The 20,390-nt window shown below is 41.6% G+C and overlaps 1 protein-coding gene and 1 long non-coding RNA gene across 2 annotated transcripts; one reads left to right on the top strand and one right to left on the bottom strand.

Annotated features, from left to right (window-relative positions):
* Window positions 1-1,540: 1,540 nt before the first annotated feature.
* LOC124647968 (probable protein phosphatase 2C 48) lies at window positions 1,541-3,754 on the bottom strand. The gene is made up of 3 exons (XM_047187806.1): window positions 3,741-3,754; window positions 2,413-2,777; window positions 1,541-2,313 (listed from the first exon to the last, which is right to left on the bottom strand). Exons 1-3 carry the CDS (start codon window positions 3,752-3,754, stop codon window positions 1,910-1,912), a joined length of 783 nt encoding a protein of 260 aa, XP_047043762.1. The 3' UTR covers window positions 1,541-1,909.
* Window positions 3,755-6,802: 3,048 nt separating this feature from the next.
* On the top strand, window positions 6,803-20,024 carry LOC124706740. The gene is made up of 19 exons (XR_007004548.1): window positions 6,803-7,212; window positions 7,814-7,936; window positions 8,361-8,405; window positions 8,482-8,701; window positions 8,806-8,848; window positions 8,951-9,106; window positions 10,802-10,975; window positions 12,533-12,684; window positions 13,354-13,456; window positions 13,874-14,026; window positions 14,120-14,199; window positions 16,835-16,951; window positions 17,041-17,209; window positions 17,299-17,576; window positions 18,626-18,696; window positions 18,808-19,045; window positions 19,156-19,242; window positions 19,704-19,803; window positions 19,921-20,024. It is a non-coding gene; the product is annotated as an uncharacterized LOC124706740 (long non-coding RNA).
* The last annotated feature ends 366 nt before the right edge of the window (window positions 20,025-20,390 follow it).

The following is a 20,390-nucleotide window of genomic DNA, read 5'->3' as shown; positions in this document are numbered from 1 at the left end:
AATAATAGCAAATTATGATATAAAATAGTGATGCAAATTGGACGTATCACGCACCGGAACCTCCGGTGATGGGAAAATCGACACCATCATCATCACCACTCCTCCTTGGCTTGGGGGAGGCATCTCCATCAACATCTCCATCAGCACCATCATCACCACCATCTCCATCTAGGAGATCGACTTCATCTTCTTCGTAGTTTGTGTTGAATTGAACCCGAATATTCTTTTGAGGCTAGTTGCATGTTTGTGATTGTACTTTATCTTTATTTGGTGGAGAGATTATATATTCAGATTGTGTTGTAACCATTATGCCTCTGGTCCATATCATTTTTGACACTTGTGAATAGTTCCCCATGTTCCTGAGGGATATGATGATCTGGCTATGATTCTATATGATGTGCAATGAGTATTTAGTCAAGTTTTTATCTTTTATGTTATTCTATGATTGTTTTATGCGAATAGTTATTGCATATTATTGCACCTATATGGGCTCATATGGCTACACTTCAACGTAATGAATGAGTGTTGGAAGAAAGGAATGAGAGAAACCGTTTTCCAATATTTTGAGTTGCATTAGATGGATTTATGTCGGGGGCTAATGATCTTATTGCTATGGTGGGATATTTATGTCTTAATGATTTTTATACTTGCACATGAAAATAGCTCTAGGACCCATCATAAGGGGTCTATTTTCTCATATCTATGGCTACACCTAATTTAGGCTATGCCCCTAATTAAATGAAACTTAGCAAAATATTTACCATGTTGTGTAGAACTCTGATGCTAGTAAATACATGCCCCCCCCCCCCCGTCGGAAACACTTGTTTTATATAAGCGCACACACACTTGAACTTGTCCTCTTGCTGCATAGAGGATTGGGCTTTCTCTCATTGAGAGCATTTACATATTGCAATTTACTTTCTACACTTTACTTTATAGCAAACTATACTCAAAACACCAAAACTAATACTTTATTATTATTGTTTGCTTATCAAATTCGCTAACTAACACCTTCAGCTCCTCCTGAGTTCGACAACCTTTCTTATTGAAAAGTACTACAATTAATCTTCTGCACTTGGTAGCCATCATGCGACGCTCCCTCCAGAATCAAATTGTCGGAATAAAAACATGGGTTCACGCGACCGAATACCACCTGATCTAGCAAACTCCAGCATAAGGTGCACTATTATTCGCTGGCGGAGCCTTCCGAAACTCATCACTCTGGCCAAATCAAGATGGACAGGCCCCAGGCAGATCTTCATCTTTGCACAAGAGAGACCCTAGGGCCGCCACCATGGGTGCGGTGGCAACTAAATCGACATTGTTAAAAGCTTTCAAACAATGACTTGCCCCTGACTCAACATCTTTAGACACATGGACGATGGCAACATGAATGAGAATGGCTCTGCTCATGCCTATCCTCTTCAAGATCATGCTAGAGTTTCTTACTTTTAACATGGAATTACATGTGATGTGTTTATCATATTTAGATGTCATATGTTCATCTAGTTTTTTTGTTGGCAGTCCTGTTTAATTCATATTTTTGATTTCATCTACTGTTTATTTGTGTTAACTCAAATGATAATTTACTTACATTTCTACAAGCAGGAGACACACACACAATAAAGTGACGAAAAAATGTCTCTTGTATCCTTCTGCTTTATGCTAGTGGCTGTCGTTGATTCTCGCACATTTTGGCGAGTGTGTGAATACCGGAGACTTTCCGGTGATCCAGACCAATCCTGCAACGTCCCGGTCATGTCATGAGACAAACTGGACCTTCTGGCCTAAAGACAGTCTCTTCCGACGGCGACGTCGCGCACCGGCACCGATTAACACGAACACAACTGCGCGTGCGATTTCCTCTTTCCCGACGACGATGCAGGAACAACATAGCTGTTCGATCAGTTCAGGACGCCGGCGAGTGGAGGAAGAGGCAGATCGCGGAGCAGTCGTCGACGGCGACGTCCCTCCGCTTGCGCCTCCACGCGCGCACGGCGCACTCGACCAGGCGCTTCGCCGCCTTCTCTCTGTCCGGCGTCGCGGCCACGACCCGCACGGCCTCCTCGTTGGAGAGCACGTCCCAGACCCCGTCGGTGGCGAGGATGACGAACCGGTCCCGGGCGGTGATCCGCCGCCGCGTCACCTCCGGCGCCGAGATCACGCCGTAGTCCTTGACGCAGTAGTCGCCGAACGCGCGCGACATGGCGAGCCCCGGCGCGTCCCGGTCGGGCAGCCACACCCGGTGCACGCCGGGCTCGTCGCCGAGGCTGTGCACCCGGCCCTTGCATTGCCTGATGCGCTCCTTCTCGTCTGCATATCAGATTACGGGGTAAGTCGGCTTGAAGTTGAAGATGTTCCTGTCAAAGAATGTGTAGAAAACAAGATGTTTATCTTCTCGCAACGACTTACGGGGTAGGTCGGGCTTAAAGTCGACGGTGAGCTGTACGGCGGCGACGCCTCCGTCGTCCGACGTGGTTGCAAGGACGGCCAGCGACAGAGTAACGAAAGATGGAACGGACTCACTCACCTCCCAGACGATGGAGCAGTGGTCCTGGTTGGTGCCCTTCTCGCCGCGGCGGGAAAATGGGTTGAGCGGATGCAAACCGTGGCGGATGCAGCATATCGTTGCGCCGTGCTGCCGCGATGCCACGGGTGAGACGTTCTTGGACCTCGGGAATCTGGGAGTATGCGCCGCTGAGGAGCGCGATCGGCGCGCGCGCGCGCCCGCGGTGTGCCAGGCTGTTTCCACGCCACCAAGTGTTACCCGCGCGCGCCTGGAATTAATGCATCCACATTACGTATTCCAAACGGCGAGGCAAACGCGCCACGCCCACGCGATCAAGTGTTGTAGGAGTACGTGAAATCTTTTTCGTAGCCCCTCCCTCCATCACATTTCTGCACTTGCAAGATGAACACGATTTGCTTTTACTATTTCCTAAGCGAATTAATTAATTAATACAGGCACCCATTCGAGGCTGATTCAAAACCGGGATCATTTCAAGTGCTGCTGGACGACCGCGTGGAGGTGGTGCTTGGTTCGGCCTGCAGGTCGTGGACGAGCCTGACGAAGACGACGGCGAGTCAGGGCGACGACGGTGAATCGACGCCCGATCGCCAGAACCGCACGGCTAGGAAGTCAGGTCTCTCATCCGCGTGTCCCGGTGTTCCGACGCCGGTCGCTTTCGTGGAGATCCGCGGACTCGCCGCCACCAGCAGGGGAGTAGCTACGGTTGGGCGGCGAGTTGCGGGAGGGCTAAGGGCGCGATGTACAGATGCAGTGAGAGACGAGGCAGCATGGTGGCTAGTAATACTGAGACGTGTCATATCGTATATGACGAGTAGTATAGGACGAATGTACTGGATATTGATTGATCTGAGTAAGTTTATCTATTTTGGCCTATTACCATGTGTGAGTATAAGTTATAGACACATTCATACTAACAACAAAATATGCTTGTTCGTAAGCCGTGCGTAGGAGAGCTTCGGACGTGCGTAACTTATTAGGTACGAGCCTCCTCTCTCTGCCATCAATCTGCTTTCCTCCACATCACCAAAATCACCTATAACTACCTCTTACAGACAGCTGAGTCATCACCATTGTACATGCCCTAAGGAGGTGCGAGTTGCTGGTCGGACTCCCTAGCCCCAACGTCTTCTCTCCCCGGGTCAAATCCCCTACATCCACCACCATCCCACGCCCTCAATCCCACTCTCGCGCCCAAGCCCTAGCGTCGCACTTGACGGCCGCCATGGCCACCAAGGCCGGCCGGAGCGTGCGCCACGACAACCTAGACAGAACCACAGCGAGCCGCTACCCAAAGGTGGACGGTGGTGCCATCCCCTTCCTCTCCCTCGCCACCGGACGGTGGCAGAAGGAGGAGGGAGTTGGGGGCTAGGGTTTGGGGGAGGAGTTAATTAGGAGCATCGTGACTGGTGGAGAGGCTTTGACCTAGGATCAGTGACGTGCCAACTTTTGAGCCGTGTGATTCGGTTTACGTGGACGGCTCCGAGCATGGGTTAGCTCAGCACTCAAGATCAATCTCCAGCATTCTAGGCGGATACATGTTCTCCATCTCGCATGTGTGCGTCCTCTCTCCTCGCTCTCTATCCCGATTCAAAGAGCTCTCTCTCTCTCTCTCTCCGCCGACTAGATTGGTTTGTTTACACCACCATATCGTTGCCGGCCTTATGCATATTTTTGCAATTGCCTATATTTATTTAATTAAACACCAAATGCTATTTCAAATTTTGGTACTGTCCGATCCTATTGTAGTGGGTCCAATGAAGTAGGACCCCTCTGTCTCATTACATTCATGCTCGGAGACATGACGGATCTTTACGGAGTAGGACACCACATATATATTCATTTGAGTGAAAAAGGAGTAAACCACATATATATTCATTTTAGCTTGGTGCTTTTAGGAGCAATGGAATTGAACTTTTTTTTTATGCACGTGCTTGTCACGGATGCGCGTCGCCTCGTTTTTACTCTCCTCACAATTAAACTGTGACCATGACTTGAGCTAATGCGTTGGGTATTCCCGAGATGGAAGGAGAGATTAGTGGGAATTGAAGTACTACGTAGTATTCGGTAGAGATTAATTAGGAGCGCTGTGAGTGGTTTTGGCCTCCAACTTTTGAGGCCAATTTCCCAACCAACGCCCTCGAAGCCCCGCCGTCTTCTCTCCCCGGATCAAATCCCCACGCCCTCAATCCCACTCTAGCGCCCAAACCCTAGCACCGTCCTTGCCGGCCGCGCGCCATGGACGACGACCAAGACCGCCCTCGACCTCCTGTGCGGTGCGGTGTGGCTGGCTGGCCCCATCGCCGGCGGTCAGGTCCGGCGGCAAGGAGGCCGACCTGCTGCGCGCCTCCAACGTTAACAAAGACGACCAACTGGTCCATGACGGGGTGTTCTTCCCGGACGACCTGGTACCCTCCACTGCCTCCCTGCCTCGACCCGCACCCTACCCACTGGAAAGGAGGTGAAGAGTAAAGGGGCCTCTTTTTTCTGCAACGGCGCCTGATTCCGGCGGTCAAGCCCGGCACGAGGAGATGCGGCTGCTGCGCCTCTGCCTCGACCAACAAGGGGGCCTGTGTGGAGGCCCTTCACGGGCTTGCAGCGCTAAGGTACGGAGTCTTCTCTTTCTCTGGAGATGATGTTGTACCAGCCTACTGCATCAGGCAAGAGTCAGGCCATCTCATCACCTTAATTGGAGAATCCATACGCATTACTAGGATATATCACGTGCTAGCTAATACTACGTACTATGCTAGTTTGTCTTTGCTGCATTAGTTAGCACACCCCTTATGGACAGTGGATGGTTTCTAACCAACACATGTGGTGGTGTCTAGCTAGTACACTCTGACGATTAAGGTTACATCTGGACAGTAAACAAGATTGGTTTCTTCTTGTTTATGTGCTACTAGCTAGACGAGAGTTAAGGCGAGCCGCCGAGATCGGCGGACAGCGGCGTGGTGCCGCGCTGCTCGCAGTTGAGGTGTTGCCGGCTTGCTTGCGTTGGTCTTTGCCGAGGCAGCGAGCTCTCAGCCGTGCCTCTGGCTGCAAGTTGTACTACCATATTAGTTTCTTTCTGAACTATGTCTGATTCCAGTATCAGTTCTTATTCGGTTTCGGTCAAAGCTGAATAGTACAAGATGTAAACAGCAGGCACAGCTACGTACATACCCTGGATTGCCCAAATACAGGGGCACCCAAATTTTGTTGGACTAGCTTCTATGGATTTTTTTCAGCTGCAATCATTTTGGAAATTAATTCGAGTCTGATTCGTATTTGCTAGACACTCCTCACTTTCTTCAAAATCATGTCTATGCTTACTTGAAAAAAATTAATCTTCTGCACTATATATGTAGATATATCATGGGTGCAGATTTATTGGACCACTCATATTTGGTTCTAATATAAACCGTCGGAAAGATTTTTATATCCATCATAAATATTGATGTACAAGCAAGAGCCTATGTTGCATACATATTTTAGCATTCGAGTTCAACAATATCACTTCATATATATTTTCACAGTATGTATATTGCCACTTTTGGAATATTGATGTACAAGAGCCTATGTCTGATTCATAGGACTAGGATGTGCATTTGCTGTAGTATTAGTAGGCAAGAATCCATCTCCTTAATTGGAGAAGTCACACGTGTTATGAGTATAAGGTTACATCACGATTAAATAAATACGATTGCTTAATTCTTGTTTATGTGCTACTAGTTGAGAGTTAAGGCGAGCTGCCGACAATGGCGGACAGCGGCATTGTGTCGTGCTGCTAGCGGTTGAGGAGTTGACGGCTTGCGTTGGTTCGCCGAGGCAGCAAGCTCTCAGCTCTGCCTCTGGCAGCAAGTTGCCAAGTTGTACTGCCGTATTAGTTTCTGAACTGTGTCCTAGTGCAGTATCAGTTCTTATTCAGTATCAGACAAAGCTGAATACGACTATTTATATGGTACCAATTGGTTTTCAGATGTAAACATCAGATGTAGCTACATACCCTGGGTTGCAAAGTACAGGGAAACCAACTCCTTATCAAACTTGTGTGGACACGCTTCAATGAAATTTTCTAGCTGCAATCATTCTACGTATTAACTCAAGTCTGATTCATATTTGTCTGGTGCTCCTCATTTTGTTCAAAATCATGTCTATGAAAACATGATTATTTTTCTGCACTCTGTAGATATATCCTGGGTGCAGATTTGTTGGAGCACCCAAATTTCTTTCTAATATAAGCTATTGGATTTTTTTTATATGCGTCATAATATTGATGTTAAAGATCCTATGTTGCGTGCATATTATGACATTCCAGCTCAACAAAATCACTTGATAGATATTTTTATCGTATATATATTGCCACTTTGGATATTTGTGTGTTGAATGCTCCTCATTACATTTTACATACAGTGGACTACTTTGAAGTAAATCAAATCATATTTACTTTTGTTGATGCTTTATTTTCTTAGCCAGGAGATTAAAAACGAACTTGTGTGTGCAGCGAACTAAGTTTCTCGTTTGCCACTATATTTTAGCATGTGTAATAGCTAAAGGATGCACTAAATTAATCTGTGCAGCATTCATCGATGTTAAAGATTACCCATTGGATTTCACAACCAGTTGTCAAAAGGTTTGCTTCGATTGCTGGGACATTGCTGTGCTGGGCAAGAGGAGTTCGGTGGCATTAGGGATGTACACTAGTAAGTGTTATGTGTTACTTATTGTGAAAATATAGTGAAGTTGCATCGAATGTTTCTTCTGCACATGATGGTGTCCTATTGTCTCAATAGATAGATCCCTTGGTCATGGTTTTAAAGGTGTCGCCTAAGCGACGCCTAAGCGTCCAAGCGCTTCTCCTCCGCCTTATAAAAATGCCCGCCTTAGGCGTCCAAAGCGTCCGCCTAGGCGTCTCCTAAGCGTCGGAGCGCCCCCCCCCCCCTCGCCTTAGGACGCCTTGGCGCCTTTAAAACCATGCCTAGGGTGTTAGTTATTCTGGAAACACAGTGAAGTTGCATACATATTTTGGCATTCGAGTTCCACAAAATCACTTGATAGATATTTTTGCAGTATATATATTGCCACTTCGGATATTTGTGTGTTGAATGCTCCTCATTAGATTTTTACATACCTTGGACTACTTCTAAAGTAAATCAGAGCATATTTACTTTTTGTTGATATGCTCCATTTTCTTAGCATGGAGATTAGAAACGAACTTGTGTGTGCAGTGAACTAAGCTTCCCCTTTTCCACTATAATTTAGCATGTGTAACAGCTAAATGATGCATTAAAATAATCTGTGCAGCAACCGTTAGTGTTGAAGTTCACCCATTGGATTTCACCACCAGTTGTGGAATGATTTTCTTCAACTGCTGGGACATTGCTGTGCTGGGCAAGAGGAGTTCAGTGGCCTTAGGGATGTACACTAGTAAGTGTTATGTGTTACTTATTCTGAAAAGACAGTGAAGTTGCAGCAAATGTTTCTTCTGTATACTTAAGATGGTGTCCTATTGTCTCAATAGATAGATCCCTTGGTTAACTTGTAATGGTTTTCTTAGCTTAATTATTTATTTATTGTTCATAGGGTGTTACTTATTCTGGAAACACAATGAAGTTTTAGCTAATGTTTCTGTACTGTCTCAATAGGTACATCCGTAGACGTATTAGTTAACTTGTACTTGTTTCCTTAGTTATGTAGTATTTGTTGCTCCTAGGGTGTAACTATCAGCCTGATGCATTTTCTTTTATCTGAAGTTCAATTAAATGCTTATAGTACTTTTCTTGCCGGCTACTATTTTTTAATATGCTTGATTGATTGTTCTTTTTAATTAATTTTGCAATATCCATGGTAGGTTGACTTACAAGAATGTTCCTACTTGGTGCAGAGACTTGTGTAGGTCTGCTTCTGTTGCAATCTTTAATAAATGTTCAGATTATGATTTAGATTTCTGATGTCTAGTTATTCTCATGCAGGGTGTGTGAGAGCATCCCCATTGTTCTCGGTGGTAACAAGGTTGATGTGAAAAAGACATAGGGTAAAGCCAAACAAGTCATTACACAAGACGGAGAACCTGCAGTGCTACGAAATCTCTGCCAAGAGCAACTACAACTTTGAGAAGCCCTTCCTTTACCTTGCAAGGAAGTTTGCCAGCTAATTTTCTTCACTCCTCAATGGCTACAATAACGTCCAGAGGTGAGGCTCAATATATCCCCTTGGTCGATTCTCGCTTTTTGCTACTGTTGGATTTCAGAACTTTAACGACTCATCTTATTTTTTACCCCTTTGTGTTTCTCCAGATTTTGGAGAATTTCAAGATTTGGAGTTTTGGAGGTGCATTAGGTGATTCCTCCCATTTTTTGCACCTCCAGCTGTGCATTTGTTGCTATTATGTTCCTTGTATTTTACTAGCAGGACAATAATGTTGGCCCTATTTTGTTTTAGGTCATCTTCCTAAACCTGGTGCACCTTGCACATGTACAGCAACGGCCACATCCACTGAGGTAAAGCTGTTGCCGGCACCTCTCCTCTCCCAGGGAGATTATATGTTTATGCCTCCGTCCACATTGGCGCAGTTTGTGATTTGCTGCATGATATATGGTAGTTTTTTTTGCCTATCCTAATCTAATGTCTATCTGTTGGTTAAGTGTTAATATTACATTCGTTAGTAGAAGGTTGCCGCCTGAGTCAATTTTTGCTTTTTGTGTTTTTACATTACCTGCACAATTGTGGTGGCTTTTACTCACCTTTCTCTTCTATTACTAGGCATGACAGTTTTAACGGGATTATCAGATGTTTGGCCTTGTTAAATCTTAAATGCATTTGTTTTGCGATTGTGCAGTTCTAAATTCTTTTCATGTTTTGATTTCGGTGTCTTGTCTATTTTCCTTGTTGACGATGTAGACCTTTTAGTATTTCTATGACGGTTAGTCATCTGAGTTTTTAGGTCTTATGTTCATCTGAATTCCTCATCGTCAGCTATACAACTCTTTTCTTTTATGGTCTTCAGTCATCTATGTGAAAAGATGCCCTGCGAAATGCATTTTCCATGCAGCTATATATAAAGATATTGGCATATTTTCTATGTGCATTTACAAGGTTTCTACTCTTCCAAGTTTGAAGTGTCAATTGGAGTTGTGATGCAGTGATGCGCTTTACCATATTTTTATTTTAACAGTTGTTCAAGCAGTCATGATTTTGATACTGTGATGTAGATCTCATTTTTCTTAAAATTTTCATATTTGTACGTATTTTTCTGTTTCAAAATGAATTAGTTACGAATTTTATAAGGTTGCATATTTCTTAAAATTTCGAAAAACAGGGGAAACGATTTGCAAAGAGAAACAAAAACTAGGTACTCTTCTCAGTGTAGAGTTTTCTGACTGATACGGTTCAGCATGGATGACTGAAACTTAACTGGCCAAGATGACCATTACAGAGCACTTTACAGCTGTTCTAAGATTCTGAGTATGTAGTACTGCATTTTTAGAGATGGATATTCAGTTCTGAATTTGTTTTAAACATCACTTAAAGTAATGGTACTTGCAGATGGTATTGACATCGGCAAGTGCTCACAGGGAAAAGGGTATGCAGTTAATTTCTGCAAAAGCAAAACCGAACCTGAGGATTTTTTCTAGATTTTGACGCAGTCATTTCTTAGTGAATTTTAAATGTTGCTCAAGAGTACAAAATGTCTTTATTACAAAGAGGGATGTTACACCTGCCTTCTGAAAAAAATCAATTATTGCTTTGTTGGCTTGGCTAGTCCATTGTGTATAGTTCATTTGTGTTAGATTTGTTTGACTTTGCATTGTTGTAATTAGAACTTGAAACTTTGTTATTAAATCTGACACTCATCTTTTGCAATGATTGGAATGATTTGTTGTAGATTCTATCTAGCATAACTCGTTGATGTTTACTCAATGCAAATTTTTCCATGTGCTGGCCAACTCATGCGTAGATGTTGGTTGAATGCTAATTTTTCCATGCGCCCGCCAACTTGAATTTTGTCTGCTTTGGTGTCGTGTCGGTAGTAGAAACCCTGGGAATTGATTTTTTTTTTGCTAAATCTGCATTGATCACCATGTTTTGCTAAATCTGCGAATTTATAAATATGCTGCTATTTAACCTGATGGCTTGATTAAGTGTAGGAAACATTGTTAAGGAGCGGTTGGTTTTCTGTTTAGATGTCCTTACTTGGTTTAGGCTAAAGAGAACATTGCTCTTCTTATGTTATGAGTAAAATGAGATCTCCCGTGACTATCAGTCTTACATGGTTGCCTTTATTTTGAATAGGGTGAGGTATTGTTGCTGAATGAGGAAAATCAGCACCTGCACCTGCAGCTGATGGAATAACAAGAAGCTTATCATCTCCACATGGGTGCCAAGGAGTCGGCTGAAGCTAGCGATATGAATGAGGTTGCGTCATGTGCGCTTCTTCATTCCTAGTTATATGATGATATGAATTAGGTAATATTTGTGCTCCCGTGGCTATCAGTTGTTTCTAGATTTGACCGAGCCACAAAGCTTGCACCGATAGTCCTGCTGCTGTTTTAGTTGGGCTGGGCCTATGGGTTGATTCCACATTGTGGGCTTGACGATTGGACAAAATGGCTTTCCCGCCTTGTGGCTCTCTGATGGCTTTGGAAATTTGACTTTTTGCCTCTTGGTACAACATGGTTTAGTTTGATTCCAACATGAAAGCTAAACTTCATTTCTTTATTGAAGTGTTTCCTTTATGTAACCTGGAGCATAGTTTTTTTTATAGTTTGGAGGTGTCAATAGTTCCTTAGATTTGCTGTTGGCTGCATATTATTGTGTTGCCTCGTTTAATATTGCCTTGTGTTGCGTATGAATGATCCTGAGTTACTAGGAAGTCCTTTTCTTGTCAACATTCAAACCTTTGTCTTTGTGTGTTGTGGCTTTCCCGGTGAAGAAGAAAAGATCAAGCACCTCATCCACGTAGTTTTGTAGCAGTCCAAGTTAATTTTAATTGCTATTGAACTTCAGCTTTTCAATCTATGGTCCCTGGTTGGCATATGCACGTAATCTTGTGCAACTAGAATTTTTTATATTCCGGTAAAATTCCTGTATATTGCTATCGCTTTTTTTCCATTGTTTTTTCTAAACTTTACCATAAGGGAAACCCCTACGGTGTGCTTTTGTTTCCATCGTTATCTAGGGCTAATAGTGTTTGAACATATACTGAGTTCTTTTTGGGTAGTCCAGAACAAGAAATAATCAAAATGATGTATTCTTTGTAGTTAATGTTCAGCCCTACGGTGTGCTTTTGTTTCCATCCTTATCTAGGGCTAATAGTGTTTGATCACATACTGAGTTCTTTTTTGGTAGTCCAGAACAAGAAATAATCAAAATGATGTATTCTTTGTAGTTAATGTTTAGCCGATGAAATAAATTTATGCCTGGCTCACCATTCTAAAAGAACATGTGCAATGCTTTGACATGTTGTTACTTGTGCAATATCTTTATATTTCCAAAAGAAGTTTGTGAGAAGGGGAATCACAGGAAGTATAAATAAAAGTTTATGGATTTTCCATTATTTTATTATCTGATGGTAAATTTATCATCTCCCTCTAATTAGTGTTGATTATAGTTTAATCTGTGGTTGGTTGCTCTTTTCCTAGTTCAGTGATTTTATTTTCTCCCTCGCATTGGTGTTTTGTGCTCTGCAACTTATCTGATTTGTAAACAGTCCTAGTTAAATTGTGACACGGTCTAGTGGGTGTTCACATCTCAAAATGAAATTTCGCATAAGTCCCTGATTCAACCACATGATTGTTATCTTTGCAGCAGCAAATGAACGACTGCCTTATCGTTTGTTTTAGCTGCTGGTTTATTGAATTTAGATCCTTAAATGTCTCAGTGTAGATTATGGAAAGCTACATAAGTTATCTTGCTGCACTGTTTGTGACTCCTGCTCAGCTAGTACTATCAAGGAAATTTCATCATGTAGCAATATATTATGGTCGTTACAGATTCCTTTAATTGCTGAACTTCCATGTGCAGGGAGCTCGGCTTCTGAGTTCGTTCCGCCCTCCGGAGCAAGGAGGGGTAATCTTCTAGTCCGGCAGGAGATATGCGCTGCTTCTAGGTTGTGTCTTGATTGCAACTCACCTGGGATAAGTAGGGCAATAAGGCATTGTCTCGCTCAAGCCATGGTAAGAACAGATCTGTCGATTACAATTTGCCATGATGTGTTGTGTTGAACACAAGAAATGTAGAATGGTGCATTTTTTTGGGCGATTGTTAACAATACAGTTATCTCGTAACATAATTTGAATAACATGCTCTTTCCCATTGGGTTTTATTTTTCTAGTATATTAAATATGAAATATTGTGCATAATGATTTATCCTATTTTGGTCCTCATTTGGTAAATAAGTGTTGATTTGGGTGTTAAGTAGATACCCATGTTTTCTTTGTGTCGGTGTTGGGCTGCAATGGCGTATCTAATCTGATACCAGTGGGGATGCATAGCAGAATATTTTTATATAAGGACAAAAACAACCTGGAGTTCCTCAACCTTATTCAGGAGCATTGGTTAATTTTCTAGGCTAGATAATATTGCTCCTCAATTGGTTGTACCACTATGTATTCCTAATTCATGTGTAGTACCATGATTTTCTTTTCTACTCATAGAATTTTAGAAATTGTCTTCACATGCCCATCTACAATGTTACAGGTTTTGATGATGTGTAGCATCAGAAATTGTCCTCACAGACCCTTTTCATCTTCTGAACCAGCTGTCTGTTTATGAAATAGTATAGAAGTTTTAAGTTATCAACTGTTTATATGCGTTCTTAATTCTAAGTGTCCCGCTTTATGCAGACAATGACATGGAAAAATTCATGGGATCTGTATGAGGGCATATGAAACTTACAGGTTCATGCGTCACTCTCTTGTTGATCCGCATGAGCTCAGGAGGCTTGTGGTAAGGTTACCTTCCTGTTTAAAGTTTTTTACTTTACTTTTTTTGTGCAAGTGGTAACAGTGGTTGCTAGTTCCCCTGGGATAGCTATAGAATTTGAAAATGCAAGAACATATTTTAATCATGATGTTTGTGTCATTTGTCATTTCCTTTTCAACTATCATGTAATCATATTGAAATAATGTGTACCGGATTATGAGTAATACATCATATGAAGTTTTGCTCGTGTGAGAGTCATTTGCTTAATCTCGTCATAAATTTGAGAGCTGTATGGGGTTTATATTATCACAAGCTGGCTCAGCATTCCTGGAACTAGATTGGTCTTCCTTTTAGATTTAGATTTTATCGTGTTCAATTTGATTTATCATTTCCTGAACTTCATATGTGAAATGAATGAATTATAACTTTATGTATTTTCAGATGCACATTGTCAGGCGAGACAATGGCATAAAGGTTGATATTCCTTAGTCCCTGATTTGGTAGAGAAGGTTAGAGTTATGTTGGATGGGATTCATGTAAACCAGTGTGAGTTATTTCTTAGATTGTTCCTCGGCGTGCTCAGCGGAAACCCAGGTGCACCATGCCCCTAGCTTAGGCCTGTGGCTTTGCCCTGTTTTTCCTATCGATTTGGTTCGCGAATTTGACACGGGACTACTGGTGCTTCAGGTGATCAAAGCGATCAAAATCTCGTCTACTACTGCAGGGATTTGATTAGATCGTATGGTTGGCTGCCAGAGGGATTTAGAGTAAGACCACTTCCAATGTGTATGCATGAGTGAAAATCCAAAAAAAATATGTATCATGTTATGTGTGCATTTATTTCGTTATAGTGCACCCGCCATTTGGCTTCAGATTGGTAGCTTGTGTGCTTGTGTGGGCACGACCATGTAGGACAGTTACTCGCTGCTTTTGGGTAGTCTCTCAAACTGAATGTTGGGCCTTTTAACTCACTGCTCAGCGTGTTGTTGAAAAGATGTGCAGGCACAAATGCTAGTTTCTTGTATATACTGGTTTTGCATATTGCTATTCTGGTGAATTTAGACTCTTCTTTTGCCATTTATCAAGAGTTTTAATACATCTCTTATGAGTGTGTGTTTTGAAATACTTAATTGTTAAGCATGCCAATTGTTTCTGAAGTAGTTTTGAATGGCTAGAGCAATAACTTTATACCATTGTGTCGCTTACTTTTAAACATTTTCCAGTCAAGACTGATGAGTGGATCATCATGTTGGCTTTCCATAGAGTTCCAGCGGAAGAATCAAAATGTCATGTTGCTAACTGGCACCATGTTATGTAAACAAAATAATAAATACTCTTTTCAAGTCTTGAATTTCAAGCAAACATGTCATGTAATGGTCTTGAAGATACACATGCGATTAGTATGATTAATCAAAAGGTGTCAGTATGTGTTTTCCTTCTATTTCTGTCACAATTTAACAGATCAGCCTTAACATCTGATTTCTGAAATAGAGAATTTCTAGAGCCTATAATATTTTCCAGTTGACTTACCGACAGGGAAGTTTTCAAAAGTATTGATGCATCAGTGCTTTATGTATATGCAAGCAGAACATAGATAGAGGTGTCGATCTCATATTATCTGTCTTAGTGTGTATTCCAATGCTTGCATATATGTAAAATGTTTCATGCTAGATTTCGTTGCTCTTTTGTTTGACTTATGCACATGGAGTTGGATTGTTTCTTCAGATATCAGTTGAATCGTGTGCTTTATGAACTTATATTGTCCATTGATTGGTTTGTCATCGGATTGGTCAAGAAAGCAGAGAATTCATGCTGAAATTGCAAACTTTCTTGGCAATTAAACTTCCATTGATTAATTAGCTTAGCATAGTGTCTACACTTATTTCTTAAATAATTTTCTGGAATTTTGATTGAGAATGAGTGTCCTAAACATGAACATAAGAACACATTTGAGCTAGATATGAAGCACACGAGTGCAGTACGCGAGCTAGAAGGATAGTCAAGTCCATCGTACTACTACTAGCACAATAGTAGCTCATGAGAATGCAAAAAACTTTATTTTACAAGTACATAATGAAATCGCATGGTTGCTTATGCGGTTTGTCCCTGGGTTTGTCTGCAGAATGTTTCCTCTTGATATTTTTGTTAAATATGTTGACTGCTGATATATGTTTTCCTCTGAATGTTTTGTTGGCGCGGTATGGCCTAAATGGTAGTTACGTCTAGTTAAATATTCCAAAATATAGTGATACTGAGTTTTTGATCCTGTGTCTGTCCATCTAAACAATATTTTTCTTATATATGCTGATATGAGTTACTACTTTTGGACCTTTTACTTATGAGCTAAAAGGATGGTCAAGTCCGTCTTACTAGCACAATAGTAGCTCATGAGAATGGAAAAAACTTTATTCTACAAGTACATAATGAAATCGCATGGTTGTTTATGTGGTTTGTCCCTGGGTTTGCATGCAGAATGTTTCCTCTTGATATTTTTGTTAAATATGGTTGACTGCTGATATATGTTTCCTCTGAATGTTTTGTTGGTGCGGTATGGCCTAAATGGTAGTTACTTCTAGTTAAATCCTCCAAAATATAGTCATACTGAATTTTCGATCATGTGTCTGTCCATCTATACAATATTTTTCTTATAAATGCTGATATGGGTTACTACTTTTGGACCTTTTACTTATTTTTTGGTTGTACGTACTGATGTCTTCCACCCTCCTCCGGTGAGCTTCTCGGGTTGCTTCTATTAGTCAGGCCATGTAGGTTTATATTTAATTAGGACATGTGGTGTTAATTGGATTTATGTCAACTAATTCTTTTAGTAGGCTGGATAGAGCCAGGCATGCATTGCTGGGAGTAGATTTGTGTATTATGTTTCTATTCTACATCCCACGACATGTGAAGATCAATTTGACTTCTATCCTCTGGTAGAGAGCGTGTCAATATTTGGTTGAAACTACTTGGTCGAATACAATTTATTTGCTACAATGCTTGGAATTATATATTCTAAGGAAACAAAGTACTACTTGTCTTTTTTAAATATGAGATTATCCCTGCTTTGGTTTAAGTGCAGATACATATTGCCATGCATGTTTTGTTCGAGTGTGTTTGCTTGCTGGGATATGAATGAATTAATGCAAGAAGAGTACAAGTGTATTTATCCAATTGCATAAAACAAAAAAAGGCTTAGGACTTGTCTTTACCATTGATATTCATATTGCCAATCTCCCAAGATGTTTTTCTGGATATGGCAATGAATATGTCCAAGACATACTTTTCGTTTCAACTCATCCACTCATTTTCATTTACATTTCTTTTATTTAAGCTCTTGTTATCAAGATATGATATGTGTATGATGATTTTTTTCTTAGTTATGATATATCTCTTACTTGTTAGGCAGTGATGACCTGTAAGAGACAAAAGCGTAAACTCGATGGGAAGATCGAATTGGTGAGCTGCAATATGCTGGAAGGCAGTCCTTTCTCGTGCTTTTCCTGACAGATGCTCGAAAGTGTAAGTGACGACATGACCATGCAATCATTCAAACAATGTTCTTCTAGTAGTCATCACATGTACATAACTTGTCAATTATGTGTGTTCAGGTTCTATGCCGTAAGGCATTCTTCTCTGGAAATTGAGGATTTAGTACTCTGAACAGTATGGAGGTTGAATCTACATATTGGAATGCAAGCTTGAGCATATGGTTCATCTGCCTTGAAGGAAAAGCCGGCTGCCTGGAGATGCTGCGCCAAGTGACAGATGCTCGAAAGTGTAAATGAGAACATGACCATGGAAGCATTCAAACAATGTTCTTGTAGTAGTCATCACATTTACCTAACTTGTCGATTATGTGTGTTCAGGTTCTATGCCGCAACTCATTCTTCTCTGAAAATTGAGGATCTAGTAGTTTCAGTCCAGTCAAACCGTATGGAGGTTGAATCTACACACTTGGAATGCAAGTTTGAGCCTCTGGTTCATTTACCTTAAAGGCAGCGCCATCCTCCTGGAGATGCAGCTCCAACCTGATGCTGACCACCACTATAGGGGCCTCTGCAATGCTGGTGAGGATAACTCCAGCCTCGGCGCCAAGAGCAGCAAGTTCTGCCTCGTCCTCACCAACCAAGACGATGATGCGTAGGTATGCACACACAAATGCCCAAGATTGAATCAATCGCCCCTATTTTGGTCCAGATTTAGATGCTTGTAGGTGTTGGTACATGTCATGATACATTCACTTTTTCTCAGGCTTCTTCTTTCTCAAAGCCCACCGTTAGCATTTTGTACTGAATGCTTGCATAGCCCCGTGCATGTTGCCTTGTGAAAATAATAATGCCATGCATCTATTATTTTAATCAATAATGAAGTTTTAGGAAACATATTTCACTCTGGTCTAAACATGTAGCATGTGTTCTTCTTAAACCAGATTCCTATTTAGTGTTGAGCTTCTGTTTGCTGGTGTGCACTTGTTGTAGCTGATCTGAACTACTAGATCGAAGTGATTGTTCTTTTGGGATTGAACACAAGGTTTCCTTGTAATGATGAACTCAGTTATTTCCTTATCGATGCAAGTGTTGCTTCTGAATTTCTTTTAATCTTTGTCATGAAAGTGAGGAAATGTGTTCAGCGTAAATGCCGTAAGAATTTTCTGTTTCAGACCCGTCCCTGTTATTTGTGGCATATTTTCTCGTGGACAAGTGTTCCAGGAGATCGGTGGGTCATGTAGTTGCCTCCTGGACATATGATCTTGACATATAAAGATATATAGATGCACTTCTTCCTGAATGTTGTTACGTGTATGTGGTTAGCATATGTTAGTAACCAAATTTTGGGGGCATGTCCTCAGGTTCTTTTTGAGCTGCACAAGACTCCGATCTTAAACTTACTGCTTGGGTGTCATGGTAACAAAACAATTGAATAATGAGGAGCTTATTTTAGATGTTGAATGGTGGTAACATAGGCAGTATATTGGCCATGTCTTGTAGTTTCAATAAATTTTCTTTGTATGTACATTGTTCATCCCTATTTTTTGCATTAAGTTCTCTCCTGTCTAATATAAAAAACCTTATCATGTAACATTTCAGCTATTTTTACTTTGAAAAAGTGGATAGGCGGTATTCCATAACTTACTTTGAAAAACCTTATCTTTAGTCTGTATATGCATCTAAGCCTCCTATTTAACTTGTGCAGACCTTGCTGTTAAGCCTACAAAGTTGTCTGAGGCCTCCCTTGAAGATGACTACTTCCTTCATCTTTTTCATGTATGCTTAACTATATCGCTCACCCTTTGCTTTTTTCACAAGTTGTACACATGTATTTTAAAGTGCGCCTTATGTTATATGGTCATTGAGATGTTCTGTTTCTCTTGGTAGGGCACCCTCGGCGAGGCCAAGATTTACTGCAAAGCAACCATGTCCGTGAAGGTGGACGACCAAAATCTGTCCACCTGGACTTTGTCGATAAGTTCCCCAGATCCAGTTTGCCAGGTCTTCGAGTAGTTCGTACTCTCGCGCACGTGCAAGTTCTCTAGTGTCTTCTTCTGTGGGTACAAGGTTTTCCATCCTACCAACAGAGATGAGATGTATTTGAATCTAAATAAGAATTCTGAAGGTATATACATACATGTTGATGTATTTGTATGTTGTGACGAGAACTAGCTATGCTCTATGTGAGAAAAGTAAGTTCTATAATATTGAATGTCTTCTTAATTCCAAGTGTAGGCAGTGTCTGAGGTTTTTTTCCCCAAGGTGGCTCCACATGAATCTACACACCGTTGCTCAGGAACTCATCAACATGGGCATCTAGAGGTACCTCCTCTGTGTGTTGGAAATATATATCAGTGGTCTACCTTGTTGTTTTTCTGTTGCCTTGATGAATATGCTCGGTGGCACAGCTTTGTTGATTAGGTGGGACAATTTTGCATGGCACTGGTGGGTGTTCATGTGCTTTGGCTTTCATGAGAGAAACTAAATCTCTGCACTTCACTATTATGTTGAATTGCACAACAAGGGCTATACTAATAAGTGAGCATGCATAATTTTATGATTGCAATCTGTGAACTAGCTTTGACATGGAATTGCTTGGCACTTCCTTTCTGTTTTTAGTGCTACATAAATAAAGAGTAGTTATTATTGGTTAGTTAGCTTCTATATTTGGACATACAAAAACTTATCTTGTTGATATACACTATGATGGTTGTATACACTATTATGGTTTGTATTCTTCAAAGTTACCTTCTGGATTGGCCGGTGCCATGTTTTTGTTGTAGAGATTCACCAACAAGAGGCTGAAGCCAATCTACGCCTAGCCCTGGGCATTCCTGCTCCTTCAAGCAAAGCACAGGCAAAACATCCGAAAAATCAAATCGGGTAAGATATACTTCTCATTTCTGGCTGGCATGAAAGACCCAAGAAGTGTAGGGCCGAGCCATTCATCCGCTTGTTCTTGTCAAATCCGAGCAGTTCTTGATGTGATTCCTCCTGCAGTTTGAAGAATCTGATAAGTGAAGGGCAGAGGGGCCATTGTCTTGCTGGCCCTGTCGGCCTGTGTTGTCCGCAAAGCAAGTTTTGAGATGCAAAAGGGGCACCTGTGACTCGTTGGAAGATAAGGGATACTGTTTGGGCTAGAAGAAAAGAGAATCCCGGTATGCAGCATGTGAGAATCTTTACCTAGGTTAGTCCAGCTTTTATGTATGCATTCTGGTTGTTAGCATCCAACGCCTTTTTTGTTGAATTAACGATGATGAACTGCTTCATGCATGCGCTCCAGTGGGAGTACTGGACCTGGATCTTTTGGTCTTTCTATCCAGGAGCACTGCGTGTGGCCTGAGATGAAGACGCTTGCACTCGGAGTCTGCGGAGAGAGATGTTGCTGCTGATGGCGGTGAAGAGTTTCTGTACTTGACCTTGTTGTTTCAAATGTGCATTTTTTTGATGGAAAGCTGTTTCCCTCAAGA

This window comes from Lolium rigidum, chromosome 4 (assembly GCF_022539505.1).
Source record: "Lolium rigidum isolate FL_2022 chromosome 4, APGP_CSIRO_Lrig_0.1, whole genome shotgun sequence".
NCBI classification, from domain to species: domain Eukaryota; kingdom Viridiplantae; phylum Streptophyta; class Magnoliopsida; order Poales; family Poaceae; genus Lolium; species Lolium rigidum.
Note: the sequence above shows the minus strand (reverse complement) of the source record. Positions and strands in the feature narration are given on the sequence as shown.